The 22,110-nt window shown below is 50.6% G+C and overlaps 2 protein-coding genes and 1 long non-coding RNA gene across 6 annotated transcripts; all 3 read right to left on the reverse strand.

Annotated features, from left to right (window-relative positions):
* Positions 1–12,554: 12,554 nt before the first annotated feature.
* On the reverse strand, positions 12,555–18,485 carry LOC100279906 (RING/U-box superfamily protein). Of its 4 annotated transcripts, XM_008653129.4 has the most exons (6): positions 18,141–18,472; positions 16,653–17,457; positions 15,052–15,186; positions 14,684–14,981; positions 13,927–14,010; positions 12,797–13,266 (listed from the first exon to the last, which is right to left on the reverse strand). In XM_008653129.4, exons 2-5 carry the CDS (start codon positions 17,225–17,227, stop codon positions 13,951–13,953), a joined length of 1,068 nt encoding a protein of 355 aa, XP_008651351.1. In that variant the 5' UTR covers positions 17,228–17,457; positions 18,141–18,472; the 3' UTR covers positions 12,797–13,266; positions 13,927–13,950.
* Positions 18,486–20,706: 2,221 nt separating this feature from the next.
* Positions 20,707–21,522, reverse strand: LOC118472947 (uncharacterized). The gene is made up of 3 exons (XM_035960965.1): positions 21,315–21,522; positions 21,115–21,228; positions 20,707–21,036 (listed from the first exon to the last, which is right to left on the reverse strand). The coding sequence occupies exons 1-3, from the start codon at positions 21,519–21,521 to the stop codon at positions 20,893–20,895; spliced, it is 465 nt and encodes a 154-aa protein (XP_035816858.1). The 5' UTR covers position 21,522; the 3' UTR covers positions 20,707–20,892.
* A 116-nt stretch (positions 21,523–21,638) lies between these two features.
* On the reverse strand, positions 21,639–22,101 carry LOC109941239 (uncharacterized). The gene is made up of 3 exons (XR_002263875.1): positions 21,993–22,101; positions 21,808–21,921; positions 21,639–21,725 (listed from the first exon to the last, which is right to left on the reverse strand). It is a non-coding gene; the product is annotated as an uncharacterized lncRNA (long non-coding RNA).
* Positions 22,102–22,110: the final 9 nt, after the last annotated feature.

A 22,110-nucleotide genomic window follows, 5' to 3' on the forward strand; every position in this document is an offset into this window, starting at 1 on the left:
AAAGAGGATCCCAAGGCTGCTCTTAACCGTGAGCACGGCTGATATACCAGTTTCACTACCCTCTGCAGAGGTCGCACACTTTACCCATGAGTCATGATTCCCTTTCTACCCGGGGAGAGCTAATCCCCATTGACCACTACCTAGGTGGTCCGGCAGGGCATCACTACGTAGCTTTTACAAAGATTCCCTAGAGATCATAGCTGCCCGTTAGGTTTCTCCAGTTTGATAAACACAGTACCCCTCCCCGCAGGAGAGTGACTAACAAAGAGCAAAACGAAAGAACCTCGGCACTCAGCCTCGGCAGAGCAAGCACTGTGCCTAGACCCCATTGACGGCACGACGGCTAAGCAACTACACCTCTAGTTCATCTAATTAATCAGCTAAGGGCATCCCATTTCACCCTCATGGTTGCACTGTTATCCCGGGTGGTCTCTCAACGAACCAGTCCTTACGGAGAGGTACTCAGGAAACAGCCTGAGCCCCCTAGAGTATCACAAGATCATCAACATCATCAGGATAACAGTATCATAAATAGTCACATCATGTTTATTGATTATGTTAAAGCAATAGCAAAGTGCTAACCATAATAGCCCATAAGGTCATCAAGGATAAAGTAAAATGTAAAGCTACTCAATCCTTAGGTTTCAAGTAAGTAGTGCGGGGTAGTAAGTTATAAATGAATAGGACATAATGGGACAGAGGACACTTGCCTTCACCAAACTGCTGATCAGGGACTTCCTCTGCAACTTCCTCGGGAAACACAGACTGCTCGTTGTCTATGTAAAGTAATCATTCACACTATGCACTTGGGAAGATAACAAACAAAAAGCAACATGCCAAACATATGCAGCAGAGAGATCACAAGTTCATAGTTTGAAAAGGGGTAGGCACTCTAGTGTTCCCTAGGTCTGGGGTAGAGGACTATACAAAGTGATTCACTATCCACTAATCAGGTTTAAGTCAATGGTGGGATTAAATTATTACATGGTTTTAGGTTACTAAACTTAAGTGTTTAAGTCCATAAACTTAAGTAATCCAACTTTTATTAAAGTCTACCAATTTCTAATTATCTCAAATAGGGTTCCAATAGCCTTAATCCTATCCTGGTGATTAACTATTAATTGGTACATGGAAACAGCAGAGAAACATTGTTTGAATAGATAGACAAAAACATCATGAGCATTTTGCAATTTGAAGCACCTCATTTGGAGTTCATATGACAAAGTTATGAATTTTACAAGTTTGGGGATTAAAATTATACCCTAAATACCTATTTTGAATTAAATAAAAGGTCCAGGGACTTATCTGCGAGAAACCAGGGACGGCGGGTTCAAATTCCAGAAAACCGGGGGTCTCTTTAAGAAAACGCGCGGGCGAAGGGGTATCGGGCTACTACGGCCGTCAGATCTAAAGCGAACGGCCAGGATTAGATCCTGCGGGCGGGCGCGCGAGCGCGCGGCGGCCTGGGCGACTGACAGGCGGGACCGGGCGGGCAGCGCGGGGCGCGGGCAGGCTGACAGGCGGGGCCGGCGGGCAGAGCGCGCGCGGGCGGGCTGACAGGCGAGGCCCAAACGGCAGGGAGATGGGGTGCGGGGAAAGTGGGCCTGGGCCGCTGGATCTCCGGCGGACGGCCAGGATTGGGTTTGGCCTGATTAAAACGGGGCCGCCCGATCTGGGACGGACGGTGGGGATCGGGTGGCCGGCCTGGGCTTATCCTACGGCTAGCTGGGGCGGCGGCGCTCGTCCCCGCGGCGGAGAACTCGCCGGAGACGAGGGGCGCGGGCGTTTGGCGGGGCTCCGGGGCGACCTGAGCGGCCGGGAAGGTTGGGGAGGGCACGGGGAGTCCTCTGGTGGGGTCTGGGTCGGGGCAGGGGCACCGGAGGGGGGTGGTTCACGGCGGAGCGGCTCGGCGGCGGGATTACTCTACTCCGGCGAGGAATTACACGCGGCAGAGAGCAAAACAAAGGTCGATAGGGGCGGGAGAGGTTCCTTACCTCAAGGCGGGCTCCGGGGACTCCTCGGCGGCGGGAATGGCGCGACGGTGGCCCGGGGCGGCAGTGGCGGACCTCCACGGCTGCACGGGGAACGGCGGGTGAGCGCGGGCAGAGAGAAATAGGGAGGGGGAGGGGGAACTTGGGCGTGTCCCGGGTTGCGGACGCCGGGGCGAAGCTCACCGTGGCAACGGACACGGCGGAGCTCCAACGGCGGCCGAGAAACGAGCTCGGGACGGCGGGGATTCGTGGCGGCGGCGCTCTGGCGTGCGCGCAGCGAGGGAGAGGTGGAAGAGGGGTCCGCTAGAGCGCAAATGGGGGAGGGGGCGAGGGCGAGTGGGGCTCGGGGCTCAAGTGGCCAGGGGCGGGTCAGTTGCGAGCTCCACGCGCGACGTGGGCGCGGAGAAAGCGGGCGCGCGCAGCTCGGCGGCGGTTACGCGGGGACGACGGGGCTGACAGCCCGGGCCCGCGAGCAGAGAGAGAGGGGAGAGCGGAGGCGGGCGCGCGAGAGGCGGCTGCGCTGACGGGCGGGACCGGCAAGGCAGAGAGAGAGCGGGGGGGAGAGAGGCGCGCGCGCGGGATGGGCTTAGTGGGCCGAAAGGCCGAGGGGGCGGCGGGGTTGGGCTTCTTTCCTTTTCTTTTTATTCTGAAATTTGTTTTCTCTTTTCTTTTTATTTTCTCTTTTTGATTCAAATCAGAATGAGCCACAAATTCAAATTAAACTTTCCAAGAATTATGCACCAAACAAAAGTGAAATCTAGGGTTCAACATGATGCAACAACTCATACTCCCTTAGGGTTTAACCATATTAAACTATAATTACAAATAAAATAAGCACTTTTCTCCTATAGAAATGGAAAAGAAAAGAATAAGGAAGGATGAGAAAAGGGAAGTAACACCTGAATTTGTGAATATGAGCAAAGAAATTTTATACCCCCAAATTCAGGGTGTTACACGAGACCCTCAGGCTCCTGCGCGTCGATCTGTCCTTCGTCCGAGCAGGTGCTGCGCCCTTCCACGAGATCATTCCCGGGAAGCGCGTCCAGCCCCTCGGACGGCTCGACCTTCCCGTCTGCTTCGGAACGCCCTCCAACTTCCGAAGGGAGACTCTGACGTTCGAGGTGGTCGGGTTTCGAGGAACCTACCACGCAATATTGGGGAGGCCATGCTACGCGAAGTTTATGGCCGTCCCCAACTACACCTACCTGAAGCTCAAGATGTCAGGCCCCAACGGGGTCATCACCGTCGGCCCCACGTACAAACACGCGTTCGAATGCGACGTGGAGTGCGTGGAGTACGCCGAGGCCCTCGCCGAGTCCAAGGCCCTCATCGCCGACCTGGAAAGCCTCTCCAAAGAGGTGCCCGACGTGAAGCGCCATGCCGGCAACTTCGAGCCAGTGGAGACGGTCAAGGCCGTCCCTCTCGACCCCAAATAGGAAGCAGTGCTCGTCGACTTTCTCCGCGCAAACGCCGACGTCTTTGCGTGGGGTCCCTCGGACATGCCCGGCATACCGAGGGATGTCGCCGAGCACTCGCTGGATATTCGGGCCGGAGCCCGACCCGTCAAGCAGCCTCTGCGCCGATTCGACAAGGGGAAGCGCAGAGTGATAGGCGAGGAGAGCCACAAACTAAAAGAAGCGAAAAGCGTCAAGCTCAACCCTGAAAGGCGGGTCCTCGGGGCGCCCCAGGGCATGGTCTCGGAGTTTATTATCTCCAAACGGGGCGTCGAAGCCAACCAGGAGAAAACCCCGACCATCCCACAGCACCCCGAGCCCTTGCTGGGGGTACCCGGGGGCTGCACACACCCCCGGGAAAGGCCGCTTGTCATCGCCAATGTTCTGGAGCCCGGAACGTACAAGCTGGCCGGCGGTCAAGGCGAGGTCTACGACAACGCTTGGAATATCCAACAGCTACGTCGCTTCTACCCTTAAGATATTTTCTAGTTGTTCGTATACCTCGCTCCCACACAAGTCTTAGTCGTCAAGGAAGGGTCGGCCTCACCCCGGCAGAGCCCGACCCTCCCTCGGGGGCTAAAAAGGGGGAACCCCTCTGCGTCAAGATTGGGTGTACTTCTCCGCATCCAAAATTTTCGATCAAAAAAGGCTTTTTGCGTTCTCCCGGCTATGTCAGAAGCAGGGTCCCGAGGAGCGAATGTGGGTACATGTAAGTGGCGAGGCCGACTGAGCCGAGGAACTCCTATGCCTCTGGGTTAGGGACACCTCACTCATCACCTGCCATGAAAAATGACCCAACTCGGGAAGCCACCCTATTATTGACAAGCCAAGCCGGACACGCAAATTGAAAGAAAGGAGAGTGCGACTTCATGCAAGAAAAACAAAGTGTTCAGGCCTTAGCGGCCGCGGTAAGACACACGCACATCCAACAGAAACTGTTCCAACAAGAGTTAGGCGCCGCCTTGGGAAGGAGTCGCGCCTTCAGTTCCGTCCCCGCCTTCGGTAAGGTCCATCTCGGTTTCCGGCGACGGCGCAGGGGGAAGGATCTCCGCCTCAAAGGTGGTCGCCAGCACCGTGCTCGGACCCGCGGCGACCGTGTCGAGCCGCTGAACTTCTGCCAGGGCAGCTTCATCTTCGTCAGGAAGACAATACCCCTCACTAACCCGCTCCAGGTCCACAACGTAGTGGGAAGCAAGCACGGCGAAGGCCCGCCTGACGCCGTGGTGTAGCGCCTCGCGGACTCTGCCGCGTGCGTGATCACCCAAGGCTTGAAGGCGGCTTTGAGGGGAGCTTCCTGAAGGGACGTCGCCGGAGCCGAGGATCCGATAAACGTCCGAGACGGTCTCGGACATGGCCGCGAGGTCAGCCTCCCTCTGCTCGGCAGCTCCGGCGAGCGCCTCGGCGAGCGCCTTGGCGGACTCGTTGAGGGCGGACTCGAGCTCTGCGAACAACCAGAAGAAAGACCTCAAGCACAAGCAGAGGAAACAGACAAGAACAAGAACCAGGGACGGCCAAGGCGTACCTCCGGCTCGGGCACGCTGCTCCGAGGCCGCGACCTGGGCTACGGCTAGGTCGGCCGCGAGGGTCTCGACCCGGCTTTCGGCCTCGGCAGCCCGGCCCCGAGATTGGTCCCGCTCCTCGACAACCTGGACGAACTCCGACCGCTGCCGTTGCGCCTCTGCGCGCGCCGCTGTCGCCTCCGTGCGCGCTGCTGCCGCCTCGGCTCTCAGGTCAGTGCAGAGCAACTGGAGGTCCGCTACCTTGGCATCCTGCTGAGAAAGGCGCGCAGTAGCCCCGGCGAGCGAGGTCCTCAGGGATCGCAGCGAGCCCCAGACATCGACCTCACGGCGGATGAACGACGACTTGGCGGCGCTCCGATCCGTCAGATCCTGGGGGAAGGAAACAGGGCGTCACGAAGAACGCCTCGCTCGCAGAAAAGAAAAGGTATGCCTGAAACCATTACCTGGAGGATTTTGGGGACGTCCCTGCAGAAAACCTCCAGCGACGACCGGAGCGACCCCACCGTTGCTTCAGCACACTCGCGGAGCTCATCCCAGGACTGGTTCTCCTGTTCATCGTCGAGAACGAAGACAGGGTCCGAGGCCTCGCGGGTCCAAAACCGGAGCAACTGACGCCGGGCCCCGGGGCTCCGCCGCACAGCGATGAGGCTGCCGCCCGGCTGGACGGATCGCGCCTCCACGCCCACCTCTTCCGAGGCACTGGGCGCCGACGCATCAGCCATCCCGACGCCGGCAGCAACCGGTCGCTTCCCGACTGGGACGGCGGCAACTTCGGTAGCGGCAGGCGCCAGCATGGCCGACACGACAGGCGGGCTCGGGACCACGTCGGCGTCAGCCGCCTCCCCTATCACGATGGCCGCCTCGGCAGAAGAGCCGGCCTCGGGAACCTGCTCCCCAGCGACAGGTGCCGCCCGAGCCCCCTGCGGTGAAACGCCCTGCGAAAGGGTCGGCTGAACGACAAGGCCCGCGGCGACGCTGGCCGCACAGGCCGGCGCCGTATTAAGGGCCTTCCGGGGTGCCAGGTCGGTCTGGCCATGGCTTCGCTTGCTGAGGAAAAAAGGAAAATCACGGCCGAGACATATGAATGGAAAGCCAAGACGAAGACATTCCGAGATACTTACCCACTCCAGGCCATGATCCACCGCGCCTGGGGGGAAGTTTCTTGGATCCCGGCTCCCGGAACAGCCGCCGAGGTCCGCTTCGCCGGCAACTTCGGCACCACCCTTGCTTTGGGCGCCCGGGGAACAGATTGCCCGGGCGCTGCCACGACGACTTGAGGGTCACCTCCATGCGCTGCCGGCACGAGCGACGGCTCTTGGAGAGTAGACACCCTGGCCTGGCCCCCCGGAGTCACCTCAGCTCCTCCGGCCGGGGGGTCAGGTGTCCTCTCGGATTGCCCCCGTGCCTCGGACCGGGACCCCGACGCCCCGGCTCCGGGGACTGACAGCGTCGGCCCGCTCGGGGGCTGGCTCGACGGCTCCTGGCCACACCCCAAGCCGGGGCTGAAGCCGAGACGGGCGGCCATGTCGTCCTCCTCATCATCATCGTCGTCGTCGTCGTCGGGCGTCTCCGGCGACGGCTCCCTCGGCAGTCCCTCCCTCTCCTGCTGGCGACGGCGCTTTTCCAAGGCATCCCGAGCCCGCCTCCGCTCACGGGCCCGGGCCTTCTCCGCGTCCTTCTTCTTCTTCTCCTCTGCGGCGACTCGCCGCGCTGCTCGGTCCACTGCATCCTCCGGGACCCGTGGCCGGGAAGGCTTGTGCCACCCCACCTCCTGAAGAAAGGGGGGGAAAGAAACCCGATCGTAAGAGTCGGGAGCAACCCAATGTATGAAGAAGGAAGGAGCGAACACTCACCAGAGTCATGCACCCCTGGTCGGGGCGCATCCGAAGCTGGGAGAAGGCGTGGGAGTCCGGCTTCCCCATCGCAGCCGACACCCGCCATTAGAGGGCGTCGAAGGGAAGAGGATCAGGGGACATCCGTGAGCCCTCCCAGTCAGCCTCCGGGGTCATCTCCCAAAGCGACAGCCGTCGCTCCGCCAAGGGGAGCACCCTCCGACGGTGGATGGCGGCAATCACTCCCGCAGCAGTGAGTCCCCCCTCCCGCAACCCCTCCAGGGCCTGGAGAAGGGGTCCGAGGTTTTCTGTCTTTCGTGCGGGGTCCCGTGACGCCAGGCGTCGGTGGCGGCGGTAACTACTCGCTGGGAGAACGGCGGGAGCAACTCACCGTCATTCCGGAGGTAGAACCACCGGCGCTGCCACCCCTTGTTCGAGGATGCGAGGATGGCAGGAATATACTGCGACGCCCGTGACTGCCTCAGCAGGAGGGTGCCGCCGCCGGCCCGCACCGCTGCGCGGACCTTCCTCTCCCCCGTCGGCGAGGCAAAAATCTCGGCGAAAAAGAGATGAGTCCACAAGTCCCAATGGGGGGCGATCCCCAAATACCCTTCGCACACCGCTACGAAGATAGCGGCCTGCGAGATGGAGTTGGGGGTGAGGTTGTGCAACTCCACCCCATAGTGGAACAGGAGTGCCCGCATAAAGCGGCCCGTCGGCACACCAAATCCCCGCTCGTGGAAGGAGACGAAGCTCACGACGTACCCCGGCGGCGGGGATGGAGCGACTCCACCCACGGGAGGAATCCATTCTGGTCGCTGCTCATCGGTGAGAGGGCGAAGCAAACCCTCGCCGACTAGCTCCTCCAGATCGCTCGCCGTCACCGTGGAAAAGGGCCACGGATCACGCGGTGAGATGATGGTCACCCGGTCAGCCATCACCAAAACGGAAGGGATGGCGGCGCAAGGGGCAGGAAGGGCGGTTTCCTCTTCTCTGGCTAAAGTCTCTCGGGTTGCGAAAACCTAAAGGAAGAGGCAGGAAGCGGAGCGAAGAACCGTCACCAGACCCTCTCCCGGGTATATAAAGACCAGGGCGAGACCGTTTCCAGCGTTCCGCCCGGACCGGACGCGGGATTCAAAAAACGCGAAGCGAAACAGCCGTTCCTCGAACGGCTCGCGCACGCGCAACGGCCGCCCCGCCAACCACTCGCCCTGTCGCATTAACTCCGCGGTAGGACAGGCGGCGTTTCCGGCAGGAGAAGCGGGCGACGCTTCGCCTTCGCCGCAATAACCGCGCCAAAAAAAGGTATGCCACGTCGTTCAATTTCGTATCCTTTTCCTTTTTCCCTCTTTCTCTATCTCTTGCAACAGGGACCGGGAAAGGGGGATACCCCGAAAAGCATCCTTCCTTGTGAAGGAACCAGGCTCCGAGCCCCCCCTACTGATCAGAGGTTCGAAGGCTGGCCCCCCGAGGGGTTCAACAGCCGCCTCAGATCGCGTGGGCCCTACAACCACTACTGGTCAGAGGTTTGAAGGCCGGCCCCCCGAAGGGCTCCACGGCCGCCTCAGGCTACTCGGGCTCCGCGCCCATTACTGATCAGGGGTTCGAAGGCTAGCCCCCGAAGGGTTCACAGTCGCCTCAGACGCCGAGCGAGGGATGACCAGGGGTACGTTCGATACATAACCAAGGCTCGGGCTGCGCTCCCGAGGTACCCTAGGACATTTCCGAGACCAGCGGGAGCGATCTTGTAACGGAATCCCATCGGAGGGAGGCATCGAGCCCTCGGACCCCGTCGCCAGGGGACCAGGTCCGGCAGATCACCCGCAGGTACTTTTGGGCGCGCCTCTGGGCCCCTAGCCGACCCCCAACGAACGGGGCACGGACGTCCACTCGGATTACCCGCTTGCAGCTCACCGGAGACACCATGTTCGATGCCCATCGAGGGTAACATGGCGCTCTCCCCCCTCCTCCTTGCGGAAAGGCGACGTAGGGGCGTATGTAAAAAAGCCGAGTCTGTCCCTGATCGCCCTCTCGCCCTGTGCGGAGGCTCGGGGGCTGCTCTCGCAAACCCGGCTCCGGCCGAACCGTTGATAGCGTCAACATACCAGCACGAGAACTTGGGCCCCGACCGTACACCCGGGCTACGGCCAGTTCGCATGAGGGAACAACCAGACCAGCCGAAGCATTACGCAAGGCATTAAGACCTCGGAGGAGTGAAACCACTCCTCCGAGGCCTCGGGGGCTACACCCGGCGGGTGCGCTCGCGCGCACCCACCGGAACAAAATGCAACCGAGAAAGGCCGGTCCCCTTGCAAAAAAGTGCGACGAAAGCCTCCAAGCGAGTGCTAACACTCCCTTCGAGGCTCGGGGGCTACTGTCGGGGACCATAATTAGGGGTACCCTCAAGACGCCTAATTCTCAGCTGGTAACCCCCATCAGCATAAAGCTGCAAAGGCCTGATGGGTGCGATTAAGTCAGGGATCAGTCCGTACGAGCGACTCGATCGTGCCTCGCCCGAGCCTAGCCTCAGACAAGGGCAGCCGACCCCAGAGGGTTTCCGTCTCGCCCGAGGCCCCCTCCAACGGCGGACACATCTCCGGCTCGCCCGAGGCACTGCCTTCGCTAAGAAGCAACCCTGACTAAATCGCCACACCGACCGACCGAATCGCAGGAGCATTAAACGCAAAGGTGGCCTGACACCTTTATCCTGACACGCGCCCCCGGCAGAGCCGAAGTGATCGCCGTCACTTCGCCGCTCCACTGACCGGCCTGACAAAGGGACAGCGCCGCCTGCGCCACTCCGACTGCAGTGCCGCTTGACAGAGTGAGACTGACAGGCAGTCAGGCCCTGCCAAAGGCACCATAGGAAGCTCCGCTCCGCCCGACCCAGGGCTCGGACTCGGGCTAAGCCCCGGAAGACGGCGAACTCCGCTCCGCCCGACCCAGGGCTCGGACTCGGGCTAAGTCCCGGAAGACGGCGAACTCCGCTCCGCCTGACCCAGGGCTCGGACTCGGGCTAAGCCCCGGAAGACGGCGAACTCCGCTCCGCCCGACCCAGGGCTCGGACTCGGGCTAAGTCCCGGAAGACGGCGAACTCCGCTTCGCCCGACCCAGGGCTCGGACTCGGGCTAAGTCCCGGAAGACGGCGAACTCCGCTCCGCCCGACCCAGGGCTCGGACTTGGGCTAAGTCCCGGAAGACGGCGAACTCCGCTCCGCCCGACCCCAGGGCTCGGACTTGGGCTCAGCCCCAGAAGATGACGAACTCCGCTTCGATCAGGGCTCGGACTCCGCCCTGGCCTCTACCGAACAACCTCCGCCTCGCCCGACCCAGGGGCTCGGACTCGGCCTCGGCCATGGAAGACAGACTCGACCTCGGCTTCGGAGGAGCCTCCACGTCGCCCAGCCTAGGGCGCAGGCCAGCCACGTCAACAGGAAGCGCCATCATTACCCTACCCCGAGCTGACTCGGGCCGCAGAGAACAAGACCGGTGTCCTATCTGGCTAGCTCCGCCAGATAGGCAATGATGGCGCCCCGCTTGCTCTGTGACGACAGCGGCTCTCAGCTCTCTTACGGAAGCAGGAGGACGTCAGCAGGGACTCAACCGCTCCGACAGCTGTCCCTCCGCCAGGCTCCGCCGCTCCTCCGACGGCCACAACATCACACCAACTGGGTGCCAAGATCTCTCCGGCTGCCACATCGGCATGTACTTAGGGCGCTAGCTCTCCCCCGCTAGACACGTAGCACTCTGCTACACCCCCGTTGTACACCTGGATCCTCTCCTTACGCCTATAAAAGGAAGGACCAGGGCCCTCTTAGAGAGGGTTGGCCGCGCGGGGACGAGGACGAGACAGGTGCTCTCGTGAGGCCACTCGCTCCCTCTCCTGCGTGGACGCTTGTAACCCCCTACTGCAAGCGCACCCGACCTGGGCGCGGGACGAACACGAAGGCCGCGGGATTTCCACCTCTCTCACGCCCGTCTCCGGCCGCCTCACTTCCCCCCTTCGCGCTCGCCCACGCGCTCGACCCATCTGGGCTGGGACACGCGGCGACATTCACTCGTCGGCTTAGGGACCCCCCGGTCTCGAAACGCCGACAGTTATATTTTATGTAATATGACATGGTAGCTTTGTATATTGTGATAAGATACAACAGACTGGAAATAGCCTAACTACTGAAAAACATGCTACAAGTTTATAACAAGCTTGTACACAGAAAACAAGACACTTTATGAGAGAAGGTGAGTTATTATTAGTGAAGAGCTAACTTATAGCAAGTAACTAACTATTAGTGATTACAGGTACTAAGGCTATGACCAGCAGATCGTACATATGGTCATGCAAAACACCGTTTTGTATTGTAGATTGCATTGTTTATAAAGTGGAGTTTGAAATGAGAGAAGGATGATTAAGCTGTTGGAGATAGCTTAAGGGATGAGCTACGAAAACGTGAATAGCAAATAGCAGGCTATATGGAAAACAGCTTTTCAGGCCTTCTTACGTTACATCCAAGCATACGACAAGGGAACCAAATGCGACTTCAAGTTTGAGTGTTCATGGGTGATGACTAGATTTGCCAATCAAACCAATAGCATCTGACATGCACACTTGACATCAAGCAGGGCACCAAATCCAAGAACTTTGAGTGTAAATGGTATATATATTATCTATTCTTTTTCGAATTTGATCGAGGACTAGAATCTAATCCGTATCTGAATCTGGATACTTAGTGCCCGATCTATATCCGTACACTCAAAGTTAGATATTCAAGATGTCGATATCTATTCAAACCTTATACGACACAACTCAATAATATTCGTATCTAATTCGAATCTAAAGAGAAAATATGAAAATAAATATGAAACAAATAATATCCACCTATATTCAATTGGGTTACACCCCTACCAAGAAGCAAGAAAAATCTATATCCGGATTACACCCTTACCAAGAAGCAAGAAAAAATCATGTGAGGATGCTCCAAGTCCGAGTACCATCCTACCGGGTGATACCATGCCCGAAACCAAATGACAGGTGACAAGAATTCATATCCTCAAGCTCTTAGGTCCATAGTATTGTTCCTCTAGATTATAGTTTCAATTCACCTATTTAGGCCCTGTTTATTTCAGATTATAATCTCTCTAGATTATATAATCCAGCACAAATAATCTAGTAGATAAACAAACATCTAGATTATGAGTTCAAATTATATAATCTAAACCTCAGATTATGATAATCTTATAATCTCCTCAAGAGTAGCTTATTTGAGATTATTTTGGCAAAAGATCCACTACTCATGGTTATGTAAATAGAAATTACAATATATGTCATCCTTCTTTTCTCACCTCAAATAAACAAATAAGGGTATTGTTGTCTTTGTGAATAATATACATTTATATAATCTAAACTAGCAAACAACTACATATAGATTATAATATATCTAAATTATAATCTAGATTATATAATTTAGATTATAATCCAGATTATATAATCTATAAGCCGAAACAAACAGGCCCTTAGTCAAGAGCCATACATAAACAAAGTAGACTCGAATGTATTCCGGATTTCTGATGAAAACTTGCCACAATAAGTAAAGCATGTCAGAAACGTTAAGTTTGCTCTCAAAAAAACGTAACAGGGTCCCAAAAGCAGCAAAAACGATAGAAAATGGTAATGTATGGGCTTCGAGGAGGCATTGGGTTCCATAAATAGGTCATTGCCTTTTATTTCACAATTTAGACAATCTCCAACAAATCATGCATATGATCGCATAAAACACCATTTTATATTATAAATAACTATTTTATATTATAAATTACACTGTTTACAAGGTGAAGTTTAAAATAGAATATATGATGATAGAAACTAGAATGAGTAAGCTACTGAAGACAGCCTTACAATGCATGCAGTGCATTGCCGTTATGAAGAGAATCACAGAACCAGAAGGAAGGAAAGAACACCAAGGCCGATGCTAGAGCACCTGTGAAGTTGCTTGCAAAGTTGCATTATACCTGGCAAGCGAACTTCGTGTTCCTTATTTACATACTTGGAAAAAAAATGTTCATCAGAGTATAGCAGCACCTTCAGTCCGTTACATTTCTTAGAAATTTGCCCCTACAAGCATCAGGTCTCCCACCAGGTGTCATTGTCTTCAAGTCATGCACACAGCGCTTTCCTTGACAATCAATCAAACCATTGCAACAGAGCAGAGCTCTTTATGCGGAAAAACAGCATTGTTCTATACACTGAATCTTGAGCTAGCTACACCTCTTGCCGCTATCCTATCGACACGGCGGCGGCCAAATGGCAAGCCAAAGAAAGATCGAACCACACCCCCAATCTCTGTTTTGCAGAGTGGGCACACCGCATTTATCTTAAGCCATTTATCTACACATTGAACATGAAAGAAGTGTGTGCAAGGAAGCTCACGAAGCTCATCATCATCTCCATACTTCGTAAGACAGATGCAGCACACCTGCATCAATATTATTAGATGTTACATTTAACATGCTATGGAAGAGGGAAAAACTATGTGATTGAATCTATACTACTCCCCCTGTTCCAAAATATGTCATTCTGGCTTTTCTAGATACACAACTTTTACTATATATCTAGGCATAATATGTATTTAGGTACGTAGAAAAAGCTATGTATCTAAAAAGCCAGAACAACTTATAATTTGGAATGGAGTATTAACTAAAGGTAAGATCTGCTATGAGTGAGCTCACTAACAAATGATCAAGTAGAAAATCCAGAATACAACATTGACTACTCTAAAAGAGTGATCAGTTGCTGAATAAATATCAATGCTTTGAAATGGAGTTGAAACATGCAAACAAGCTGTCCCATTTTGCAATATTAGTCCCTAATTATCATGTGCACAGACAAAATACCAAATTACTACTTAGGTCAGAAAAGAATAGTGAGAAATGGCAGTAGCCACTACTAGATGACATCCAAGAACCTCTTAATCTCTTTCACATTTTAGCTAGTGGTAATGTGCAGAAATATTGATGAACATCTATCGTTAAATGTACTCATGATTAGAAGCACCAATAATGTGAAATAACAGGGTAATCACAGTTTCAAAAGAATACAAGGAGTCAAGGACAGACTAGTACAAGGTATTACTCACTGTCACCAGAATTCATGAACTGATTCACAGTTTGTGATAAACTGGATTCCACCAAAACGCAAGTTGGTACATGGAGCTGGACTGCTGGAGCAAACTCAAATGGAACAAAATGTGAGAAGATGGAGGTTTTACCCAAGGAGCTCCAAAGCAGTTACAGCATCAGTGTTTTCCCCACAGTTGTCTTGAATGCTATCAGGAGAACTCAGGACAAGAGGAAAAGCTGCAGCACACGGAGCACTAAGAGCAGGGCAGAGGAGCACAAGAATAGCTTTTGCTGCTGCTGGAGCAGAGAAGCACAGATGGCAAGGAAGAGGGTCATGACCAGAGTATCTGGTGGCGGCAACACTCTAGTGGGTGGAGTTGGGAGTCCAGAGACTCAATAGCTTGACAGGTAGCTATATTACAGGTGATGTATGTGGCTGGATTGGTCGGCTTAACAGCCTGGCAGCCTACCTCTTGAAAGTAGGTAGTGAATTGCAATCCTGAGTCATGAACCCAACCAACCACGATTATGGTAAATGGTATTACTCAAAAAAAACATTCACTTAGAGCACTTAAGAAAACTATTTATGTTTTATATTGAGATTTGAGAATAATAGTAAGTATCCTTGCATCACTTGAGAACATGTCTACAAACAGCATAAAAAATTCACAATCATGTAGGCTTCATTTGTGTGGACAACAGATAATAAATCTAAAGAATATCACTAAAGCAAACCCTTCAATTACACAGCAAAAGGACGTGAAATATACTCACAGCATCTTCAGCTGAAACAACTCTTTCCTTCTTAGTTCCTGGGCCAAGAATGCCACCCTCATCAAGATGCTCTGAGCTTGAAGCATGGTCAATCCCCCAGTTTTTGACACGTTTTGGTTTGAATTTGTAGGTTGGCAATGCATCTATTAGCTCTTGAGTAGCTCCTCTATTTTGACCCAAATCTTCTTGAAGACGCAAAACAGAAATCAAGCATGGAAAGCAGCAGCATATTGCTGCACACATTATAAAAGGAATGGCATATCCAACACAACTAAGCGCAAGGAATGCCAAACACAACCTGGCGAAAGGGAGCAAGGTCACGTGTGAATTCAACAGACAACAAAAGAAACAGAGAGCAATGCAGATACCTGTACATATTGGGAGCGTCCTGAGCATCTGATGAAATACTGCGCCCACCAAAAATCCACACATTGCCAACAACAAACCATACAGCAAAGAAACAGTCAACACCTGTCTTGAAGTGATAAGCCAGCACACTAAGCCTGTAATATGTAATCACTTCAGAGTTCAGACCACAATGTTCATTTCAGTTTCCAGATAAAACTAATGACTCAATATATCAGACCACTCAATTCTTCAAGATGCTACTAGCCAACTTTGAAACTCACTTGAGTACTCAAACTATCAAAAGTTCAACTTTCAGGTGAACACTGGACAACACATGTCATGATCTCCATTATCGTGTGCATTTAAACAAACACAAGAACAAAGGACCATTCTTCTGCAAAGCTAATGATGCTTCTGAAGCGGACATGCTCCATCTACTGTTTTTCCTCACTTAATATGAGAGGACCCCACCTAACATGCATGATGATGTTACAGGATAAGTTGAGACTGACCATGCTATATGCTACGTAAGTACGAAATTCAAAATTTCCATGTAAAAAGAAGTCTTCTATGGCTCTAGAACTCGTGAACAGATGGCAAAACTTTACGCAATATTGTACAGATGTGGTGTAGAATCCTTCCTATGGTATTTATTACATGCCTAAAAATGACAAAACATGACTCCAGAAATTAAATGTGCTGTAATTTGTACCTTTGGAAAATTTAGTGACTATGGCATGCTAAAATCGGTACATGTGTCTTGTGCGAACACAGTTTCAACTGTATATCTTGGCCTAATTTATCTAAAGCCAATTAAAATGAGCAACTGAGTATGGAGAAAAAAGGAAGTATGTGTAGAAAGACATCCTAGAACTAACCATGCAGCAAATTCACACTGGATCAAATAAAATAATGTCCCTGCAAATAACGCTACCTTGTAAACCAAACAAAAAATGTACAGAAACCAATAAGTTCGTTTGCTTCTATTTTTACTCAGTTATGTTGTTTTCCTCTTTTAATTGGTTGCATTTCATCATGGACCATTAGACTTGTACCATTGGTTCAGATAGGCCTTGACCCACAGAACCATAGTATTTTAGTCATTGGACTTGGATTAATGTCTTCAACGAGATTATCAGGTAGTTTTGATGACTGGTATGCAATGTTTTCAAGTCGGACGACTTGCTGGTCGTTCTGGCGGACCGACCTGGGCGATTAATCACGATTAGTCGGATGACTTGGCGATTAATCACGATTTTTCCAAACCGACTTGGATAACGCGATTAATCGGACGACTTGAAAACAATGCTGGTATGCTACTCTCATGCCATCCACATGGCGTGCGCACACCCATCTCAATATGCATCTACAACTTATATGGCAAAATAACCAGTCATAATGATCTTTGTGAACCATCAAGATAATTTTTTATTTACTCTCTTCAAAACTGTGTTCCCATATTGCAGCTTTTTAAATAACTAACAAACAATGTTATGCAAACTAAAGAATTGCTCAAAATAAATTAATTCTTGGACACCCTGGTTATAATAACCCATTCAATCGAACTAACAATTTGTCCATTCATCTACCAGGTTGGAAAGTGGCATGGACTAAAAGTTACCTTGGGCAAGAAATTGAGATACATCCAAGATGCAAAACAATACCACTGGTACGATGGTTGCGTCCTTCTGATGACTGAGAAGGAGTCAAAGTAGGATATGTTGTAGGTGGCTGCTGAGGTTCTTGATCCAAATGTCTGTTTCGATGAACATACCGCCAATAAATAAGAGGAAGACTAGCAATGCAGCCAAGTGTATATCCAATTATCCATGCGAACAAAGGAGCATGGGGATGTTCATGTCTTGAAAAGATGAGGATGACAATAGCAGCTACAACCTGAGCAATGTACATGACAATTTCAAACGAGATCCATAAACCAGAATTCCATGGACTTCTTCCATGACCATATATACTATCTCTTCTAGGAAAAGATAAATTTCTGGTGCTATAAGCAGTTGGTGATATTGATGGCGAAGACTCTGATGACAGGGTTTGTGTGCTTGTTGATAGCCTATCTTCCTGATGTGGTTCATCCGAGTCACTGCACATATCTTGATGACTGGTTGATGTTGATGCAGTTTCCCCATGTGCTACACTTATAACATGATGTACACCATCACAGGAAGTGTGCGCCATTAATAACTTGGATCTACCAATGTCCAGCTTAGTTCTTATGTCGAATGGGCACTACCATATGTAGCGCAATAATGAGTTTCTATCTTTCTAACCAGATGTTACCATCGGCCATCATATTAACTAACATACAGATGGCTGAAATGTTGATCCTCAATAATCTACTGAACTTTGAGTTGTGTGCTAGGTAACTTCTCTTGCTTCACAGAAGATCCCCACAGAGGTAGCCTAAGCTACAAATTTGAAAAAGGATTTCTCATGTACCTTTTGTCATATACATGCAAACATAGTAGAGTTATTCGTAAATATACTGAACCACTATACAAAAAATATTAGTTCACGTAGGCTAAGCTGTGAGTATTAGATTCGATTACTGTGAAAGGCCATGATTTATGAGTTTAATCCGAGGAAGTGTGAATTTTTAGCGTAAACTATCAATACTATCCAAATTGATTGCTGGAATGGAACTTGATGTAACTGGGACCTCTTATACAGAACGCTTGTAGAGAACCGGAAACCTGCTCTGCTAGGGAAATGACCCAGGAGACCAGCCTGATAGACTATCTATGAACTTCAAATAAGTCACTAATTTACTAATGGTATTGGCTCGCAAGGAGAAAAAGAATAGCCCTACAAAATGACTCTCTTAAAATCTATGTCTGGAAGTCCTTTTAAGATAGGTTAACATAACATATGCTATGCTTAACAGCTTCGCAAGAGGAACTGAGGCGTGAGACCAAGATAGCCGAGCAATAATAAGACCCGATAATATTTGCAAAAGAAAATCGAAATAGTAGGCATAGTAATACATGTAAGCATTTGTAGTTAGATCAGATCCGAATACAAATAGCCAAACAGTTTAATTTAGGGTTTGGGTAGGTTTTGTAAGGTATGGAAGAGGAAGGGGTGGACATACATGGTGGGTGCTCGTCGCCGGGGAAGGGCCCGGCGAATACCTAGGAACCTAGTGTAGGGCTGCGGCAGCGGTCACCCAGACGTCGCCACGGGAAGGATAGCGCCCGCACGCGGGGTGAAAGGGAACAGAAAACGCCGGGGTAATCGGCCGAGCAGGTGCGGATGCTCTGCCCGAACCAGACCAAGAGGAAGAAGTGGAGGATGAAGGGGAGGCAGGCAGAGCAGAGCAGCGGTCCCTTTCGTTTTGGCACGGAGGGACGAGGGAGTATGAGTGAGAGTGGTCCCATGGACCTGGCGTATGCGTGTTAGGAGGGCGTGGCTGACACCTCGCTTCTAGCAAGAAGAACGTGTCGGCTATGGTAGGTAGCCACAGCGATTTTCGCAATCTTTTTATACATTTTATTTGTCTCTTCCCTCGCAGTAAGAACCAAGAAACTAAAGGGATTTTACCTTTGTTTTATAGTAGAAGTATATATAAAATAAAAGGAATATATTACGAATTTATAATTTTTTATGTTTAATGTAATTAAAAATACAGTATAACAATACATAGGGCGGCGTTATTCATCACTCAGCGAGACATAACCCTACCTAATTAAATCCTACAAACCACCACTCGCACCAGCCCACCCAACTGATTCCCCATGTCGCCGCTCGCATGACCCACTCGACCGCCGTCTGTAATTAGTCAAACTCTGCTTCGATCCAGTCGTTGCACCAACGTCCACAAATTTTCGGTGTGGTGCCTTCATTCATCTGTCGCAGCAGTCAGCTCTCGTCCTCGACTCAACACTTTGAATTGATGAGAATGTCTGAAGTAACCCTTAAATGGCTGAATATTTGTTTTTATTGTACATTGAAGTAAACATTGAATGGCCAAAATAAACCTTGAATAGCTAAATATTTGTTCATGTTGTACGTTAAAGTAATCCTTAAATGGCTGAAGCTGAAGCAAACCTTGAATTGCTGAATATTTGCTAGTATGCACTACGGGTTGCGGGCGAATCAACCCCATCAAGCTTTGTTTTGAACTACCAACCCATCCTTGCTTTGATTGTTTTTTAAAACCCATTTTGTACCAATTAGGTGGCAGTTTTGAGGCGGTGGAACCAAAACCCAAATCTGGTTCCTCTCAAAGTTTTTAAGCTCCTCATGCATGGCATTGGCCTAGTTAGGATCAGAGAAAGTGTTTCCAACATCCTGAGGCTCAAAAGAAGCAACAAAAGAGAGTGAGAAAAGTGATAAATCCATTGTGGCATATAGTGAGTGACTCACTCGTGAAGCTCCTCGAACATCTACTGAAGTGGGTGACAACGTTGAATGTGTCGTGGTGCATCCTCGAAGAGGTTAACATCAGCCTGATCGCCTCCATGCCTAGCAGGCTGTAGCTCGAGTGGACCCCAAGTCGTGGAAGAAGTGATGTCGAGTCTGTTGGCCGAAGTAGTGGAAGCAGGCTCGACTGGTACAACAAGTGAAGATGGCTCGGGATTACCTCAATCGGTGTCGTCTTGTTCCTCCTCTACAAAGATGGTCTCACCCATCTGACCTGGACCGCATGCTCAAAGATAGAGGATGGATTAGGCGAAGTTTCATCAAAGTTCACCTCAGAGGTCTCCATGATACTATTAGTTTCAAGGGTAAGAACATGGTAAGCATGGTAGTGTAATGCATAACCAAGAAAAACACCATCAGTAGACTACAACTCGAATTTGTTCAAATTGTGATGTTTCAACATAAAGCATCTGCAGCCAAACATCCTGAAATGGCTAACATTGGGTGTCCATCCAAATCGCAACTCATAAGAAGTCTTGTTCATAAAAGCACAAAGAAATATGCGATTGGACACATGGCAGACAATGTTGATAGATTCGGCCCAAAATCGCCTAGGAGTCCTATGCTCATCGAGCATCATTCTAGCCATCTTAACAAGGATCTGATTCTTGTGTTCAACAATGTCATTCTGTTGGGGCACATGTCACACCTGGATTTAAGGACAAATCCAGATATGGTGACATGTGTGTCAGGATCAAGTCTCACACATATGGCGACTCGGGGTACAGAAAACAATGTCACATCTTTATTACATAATAGAAGTTTCTGTACAAAATAACTAAATAAATTACATGACTCCTCCATAGCCCTAATTGACACTACAGGAAAACGTTCAGTTTCCGACGGCCTAAACCGTCGGAAATAAGCACTGAACCGTCAGAAGTAGTTACTTCCGACGGCTTAAGGCAGGTCCCGTCGGAAGTAACGCCGTAGGGGATACCCAGTCGGAAGTATCCGCGTTTCCGACGGGGCCATCGGAAATAAGTTTATTTCCGACGGCCGGCGTGGGACCGTCGGAAATAAAGTGAGGTGGGCCCCGCAGACGGCCGGCCGTCGGCGCCTGACGCCGTCACAACTTATTTCCGACGGCCCCGTCGGAAATAAGGGGCCGTCAGAAGTAATTAAAAAACAGAGAAACAGAATTTGCCTGCTTTTTATTTTACAAACAATCACACAAATTCAATCAATATCCAGTTTCCAATAATTCATCCAGAATCACATACAATACCACAAATATCCATAATTCATCGTTTCACATGAAACACACAATTAAATTCACAAAATGTTCATCCGTCCACAAATTAAAGCACAAGTTCACAAGTTCACATGTTCACAAGTTCACAAGTTCACAATAGCACAAGTTCGTTCACAATACCACAAGTTCACAAGTCCATAGTACGAGAAAAACACAAGGAGACAAACTACTCAAATGGAGGAGGTTGATCAAATGGATGGGGTTGATTTGATCTGCTAGCTCCTCCGCTGTTTAGAAGACCATCCACAAAAGAAGCGACTGCATCTTCAGAGTCCTCATTTCCCGGAGTTAGCAAGTTTCCTGGAGGGACCTACAACATTCAAAAAAAATGTGTTAGTAGTTAAATTCTTGTTATGCAATGTCAAAAGAAAAAGTCAAGTAATATAACCTGAGGTGCAGGTGTGGGCCAACTAAATTGTGGAGTCGGTACAAACTGCGGGATAGGTGGAGGAGTTGGCATAGTCATGGCTGAAAAATCTGGACGTTGTCCTAGTGCTATTTGCTGAAAGAAATTGAAAGCTATGTTACGAGGATATATTAGAAAATATGTGCTCCAATTATAGTAGAGGCTCACGAGGATCTAATTACCTGCATCATCTCCTGCTGTCGTGCAAATTGAGCAGCCCAGTACTCTTGTTGTTGCTTGTTATACTCCTCCTGCCGCCTCAAAGCTTCCTGCACCCGGATCAGCTCGGCGTTTCCTTGGGTACTAGAGCGAGGACCACGGCTAGACGACCTCGATGGGTGAGACCTTTCAGGCCTCACCTGAGTCGAGTCGATAACACTACCAAACATGGGGTAACTACAAAAAAATAGAAAGAAGTTAAACACGCAACACATCATGTTAAAAAAGATCAAATCGACGAATTAATAATAGCAAACTCACCGTCCATGAGGTTTTCCGCCTCCACTAGCATACACAATCTGAGGATCGATAGGCTGATTCATCCAATCATAGTCTTGCCCATGCTCCGACATCATGGAAGCACCATATGAGGCCTGACAAATAATAAACAATGCAGTTATATTTTTCTCGACTCTTAGAATAGAAGTGCATTGTAACTAGTTGCGAAAGTCTCACCACACGCTCAGCAGCTGACTGAGAACACAACTGTTCTGGATTTGTAGGATCCGACCCCCTGTGACCTCTAAGGTAAACCTGAACATCACTCGGCGTAACACCAGAACTAGCTTCCTACAGGCAAAAGAAAATAACATAAAACACATAGAAGATTCATGATATGCACGACCATAAATTACACTTACCATGCGCTTTGCCAAACGAACGTGGCCATCACCACCATATCTGTGGTGAACATCATGCCCACGATTTGAGCTGTTTCTCAATGAAACACCTTTAAATCCATCTGTTGCCCAATATTTG

The sequence above is a fragment of the Zea mays genome, chromosome 7 (assembly GCF_902167145.1).
Source record: "Zea mays cultivar B73 chromosome 7, Zm-B73-REFERENCE-NAM-5.0, whole genome shotgun sequence".
NCBI classification, from domain to species: Eukaryota; Viridiplantae; Streptophyta; class Magnoliopsida; order Poales; family Poaceae; genus Zea; species Zea mays.

Excerpts from the sequence above, each read along its gene's own strand:
- LOC100279906 (XM_008653128.4), bottom strand. The coding sequence starts at position 17,227 with ATGGCGCACACTTCCTGTGATGGTGTACATCATGTTATAAGTGTAGCA. Across the intron at positions 15,187-16,652 it reads ATCTCAATTTCTTGCCCAAG|GCTTAGTGTGCTGGCTTATC; the intron begins GTAACTTTTAGT and ends TACATATTACAG. Across the intron at positions 14,982-15,051 it reads GACGCTCCCAATATGTACAG|GTTGTGTTTGGCATTCCTTG; the intron begins GTATCTGCATTG and ends CCCTTTCGCCAG.
- LOC118472947 (XM_035960965.1), bottom strand. The coding sequence starts at position 21,521 with ATGTTTGGTAGTGTTATCGACTCGACTCAGGTGAGGCCTGAAAGGTCT. Across the intron at positions 21,229-21,314 it reads GACAGCAGGAGATGATGCAG|CAAATAGCACTAGGACAACG; the intron begins GTAATTAGATCC and ends AATTTCTTTCAG. Across the intron at positions 21,037-21,114 it reads GGCCCACACCTGCACCTCAG|GTCCCTCCAGGAAACTTGCT; the intron begins GTTATATTACTT and ends TGAATGTTGTAG.